Raw genomic sequence first — 3,987 nt, forward strand, 5'->3', positions numbered from 1 at the left:
AATATTTTATTATTTTTTAGGGAGTTATTGATAGTAAAAAAGGGGCTATGAATAGTAACCTTCTAATTCAATTTATGTTGAATAAGCTGCTAATATGAGAGTGAGAATGGGCAATGAAAAAAAATATGTTAAGAGACAATCAATGTCACTATGACAAATAGCACATTGAGAGGGTAGAGAATTGAAAGTTTAGCAAATCAGGTTGTAGTAGGAAGTTTATCCCATAAGAGTTTCCACAAGAAGGTTTTGATTCTAAGAGCTACCTTAAGTTTTCACAATGCTATCCAACCAACCCATCAAGTCTTTTGTGAAATAAGATAAGTAATTTGAGTTGTAATAATAACGAGAGGATGAGGAGACCATATCCAGAGTTTATCATCAGGTTTGAGAGAAACATAGATGTACCTAATCTATTTAACAATGCAAGGATGAAAAAGATTTAAAAGAATAGAGACATTCTAATAATGACTCATTCCATAAGCTCAGACACCTTTTCAAAACTTATCATATTATACATATTTATAAATATGAGTTATTTATCAAGGGAGTGTTAGTAATCCAAAAATTCATATATATACATACATATACATATACATATATATAAATATATATATATATATATGTATATATATACATATATATATATACATATTTATACATATACATTACATATATATACATATGTATATGTATATATATATGTATATATATACATATATACATATACATATACATATATACATATACATATACATATATACATGTATACATATATACATATGTATATATATGTATACATATATATATGTATACATATATATATATATATACATACATATATATATATATATATAAATATATATATGTATACATATATATATTTATATATATATATACATATATTTGTATATATATAATAACAACTTTTTCGCCCGGACCACTCATATGGTCGTCATGCGTCCAATTTGTTCTTAGCTTTATAGAAAGACCGTCTTAGTCGCACTGATTCCAGTGAAGTAACTGATACATATAAAGATAAATATCAAAACATAACTTCTATTCACAAAAACCTTTTTTTTTTCACTAAAAAAGAAACGCGTCTGACGAAGACATGGGGCCAATTTAATTTTGAATTACCCACTTTCTGACGAAAGCTTCCGCATAATTTTGACCCGACGCCAGCGCCCGCCCAACGGACACCGTTCTTTTATGACCCACTTTCTGATGCGGGGACGCCGCAACACGGAATTTGCGACGTGGGTTGGCCCACCCCGTCCCAACCTCCCTCAGTTGGTCTGCAGCAAATGGATGAAGTGCATTATTTTCTTCTCCTCTCACTCATTCTCCTCTCAAAATGATTTGAAAGGGATCTGACTTAACCCAATCCAATAGGATCATATTCGAAACAACTTAACCTGAATTCAGAGACCCTTATCGGAATCGATCAAGATTGAAACCGCCTCATTTAAGAGTATTATAAAAAAATTAATAAAAAGTGTTTCATGATAAAAATCAAATATAAGGTATCATCTTAGCAAAAGTTTATTATTACGGTGTTTTCAGTAAATTATCGAACAAAATGCACGGGAAGAGAAAAATGAGGTCGCCCCTCGTCAATCTAGGGGGAGGGAGAAGGGGCAGTGAGTGCGGCGGAAAGGCGAGATGGTCACCGATCCTCTCCTCTCCCGCTGTTACCCCGACTACGTCGTGGGCGCCATCGACTACCGTGGTCGCCCCGCCTCCCGCTCCGCCTCCGGCCGCTGGACCTCCGCCCTCTTCATCATAGGTACTGCCATACCCTTCTCCTCCACCGCCTTATCATCATCGATCTCCGCTGACCGTCTGATCCGGATCAATCTCACGCAGCGGTGGAGATTGCTGAGAGGTTCGCGTTCTACGGCGTATCCTCCAACCTGATATCCTACCTCACGGGTCCGCTCCGGGAGTCGACGGCGTCTGCGGCGGCGGCCATCAACGCGTGGAACGGCGTGGCGGCTATGCTGCCTCTCCTAGGGGCCTTCCTCGCCGACTCCTACCTAGGCCGCTACCGCACCATTGTCATCGCCTCCCTGCTTTACATGCTGGTCCGTTTCCACCGTCTCACTTTTCTTTTCTTTTTGTTCCCGGTTATGTGAAAGTGTCTTAACATTCCTTCTGTCTCCAAACGGAGGGAACCACAGAGCCTGGCCATGCTGACCCTCTCATCTCTTCTGCCCTCCCTCCACCTTGCCAAATGCGGAGACACCACCGTAGATCCAGCAGGCTGCCCACCTTCACCTTCATCGGTGGCCTTCTTTTACGCCTCCCTCTACCTCATGGCATTTGCCCAGGGAGGCCACAAACCCTGCGTCCAAGCCTTCGGCGCCGACCAGTTCGACGAGAACCACCCCGGCGAATGCGCGGCCAAGAGCTCCTTCTTCAACTGGTGGTACCTGGGGTTCAGCGGCGGCGTCCTCGTCGCCGTCGTCGTCTTGAGCTATGTCCAAGACTACATCAGCTGGGGGCTCGGCTTCGGAATCCCCTGCGTCGCCATGTTGCTCGCCTTGCTGGTGTTCCTGCTCGGAACCAACACCTACCGCTTCTACCCGTTGGACGAGAACAGCCCGTTCGCTTGCATGCGGAGAACCGTCCACTTGGCAATGGAAGAAGATAGAGGAGGACTCGATTCCATGTAAGAGAATTCTGGAACAGTCTCTTGTATATGTACCGCACTTGGTTCATGCTTGCATACTCCGCTGATATATAACATCCTTAAGCTATGATTCCTCGTCGTTGACCAAGGAAGATGATGAATTCGTCTGCAGGGATGTTGGTTGTGGAGAAGGCTCGGAGGGGTTGCTTCGACTGTTGCCGACATGGGCGACCTGCTTGACTTACGCTATGGTATTTGGCCAGTCGTCAACGCTCTTCACCAAGCAAGGCAGTACCTTGGACAGGAGGATAGGCTTCATATACTTGAACCTTGAAGTGCCGCCGGCAGCCCTGCAAGTCTTCATCAGCGTCTCCATCGTGGGCTTCATCCCGGTCTACGATAGGATTCTCGTGCCGGTAGCGAGGAAGTTTACGAAGCTCCCTTCCGGCATCACCACGCTCCAGAGGATCGGTGCCGGATTGGTCCTCTCGCTCGCCTCCATGGTGGCAGCAGCTCTGGTTGAGATGAAACGACTCCGAACGGCAAGGGAGTTCGGACTCGTGAACCAACCCGAGGCCGTGATCCCCATGAGTTTTTGGTGGCTGGCGCCGCAGTACGTCCTCTCTGGGGTCGCAGATGTTTTCGCCATGGTTGGCTTGCAGGAATTCTGCTACGACCAAGTCCCTGATGCATTGAGGAGTCTGGGGCTGGCGCTCTACCTGAGCATCTTTGGCATCGGCAGCTTCATCAGCGGATTCCTGGTGTCCGTCATCGACAAAGCCAGCAGAAAGAAAACGGGGGAGAGCTGGTTCTCAGACAATCTAAACCGTGCCCATCTCGATTACTTCTATTGGTTACTTGCAGGTCTCAGTACTTTGGGGTTGCTTCTGTACCTTCACTTTGCACAAGCTTATGTGTACAAGAAAAAGGGACGCAATGCATCTATGTAATGTAGATTCAATGTAATCTAAGCAATTTATCAAAAAGAAAAAAAAATCTAATAATGGGATTTTATCATATCACGTTCCGATATTTAGTTTTATTAAAGGTTATTTTTTATCAAAATATTTTTTATAAAATAAAAAAATTAATATTAGTTGACCCTGGTTGACTTTAGATTATCTAGGTTGAATCAATTTATTTGATATGAAAAAGATAAGCTCGTTTAAAATTATTTTGTTATTGGATTCATAAATTACCCTCATCTTCTCCTCATCTTCTTTATCTCTATTACGTCAAAAGGTACATTAGAATGTAAAAAGTATAGTATATCAAAGAGTACAACTCATCATGGTATATTTTATTTCCCTACTCCCTTTTATCGATAAAAAAAAAATACACAACCTATTCAAGTG

General features: G+C 42.7%; 1 protein-coding gene across 1 annotated transcript; it reads left to right on the top strand.

Moving 5' to 3' along the window:
• The first annotated feature begins 1,578 nt into the window (after positions 1–1,578).
• On the top strand, positions 1,579–3,649 carry LOC135679009 (protein NRT1/ PTR FAMILY 5.10-like). The gene is made up of 4 exons (XM_065192343.1): positions 1,579–1,786; positions 1,867–2,084; positions 2,181–2,671; positions 2,805–3,649. The coding sequence occupies exons 1-4, from the start codon at positions 1,663–1,665 to the stop codon at positions 3,580–3,582; spliced, it is 1,611 nt and encodes a 536-aa protein (XP_065048415.1). The 5' UTR covers positions 1,579–1,662; the 3' UTR covers positions 3,583–3,649.
• Positions 3,650–3,987: the final 338 nt, after the last annotated feature.

This window comes from Musa acuminata, chromosome BXJ1-1, assembly GCF_036884655.1.
Source record: "Musa acuminata AAA Group cultivar baxijiao chromosome BXJ1-1, Cavendish_Baxijiao_AAA, whole genome shotgun sequence".
NCBI classification, from domain to species: Eukaryota; Viridiplantae; Streptophyta; class Magnoliopsida; order Zingiberales; family Musaceae; genus Musa; species Musa acuminata.

Coding starts and splice junctions, on each gene's coding strand:
- LOC135679009 (XM_065192343.1), top strand. CDS start 1,663: ATGGTCACCGATCCTCTCCTCTCCCGCTGTTACCCCGACTACGTCGTG. Junction 1,787..1,866: donor CTCCGCCCTCTTCATCATAG/GTACTGCCATAC, acceptor AATCTCACGCAG/CGGTGGAGATTGCTGAGAGG. Junction 2,672..2,804: donor AGAGGAGGACTCGATTCCAT/GTAAGAGAATTC, acceptor ATTCGTCTGCAG/GGATGTTGGTTGTGGAGAAG.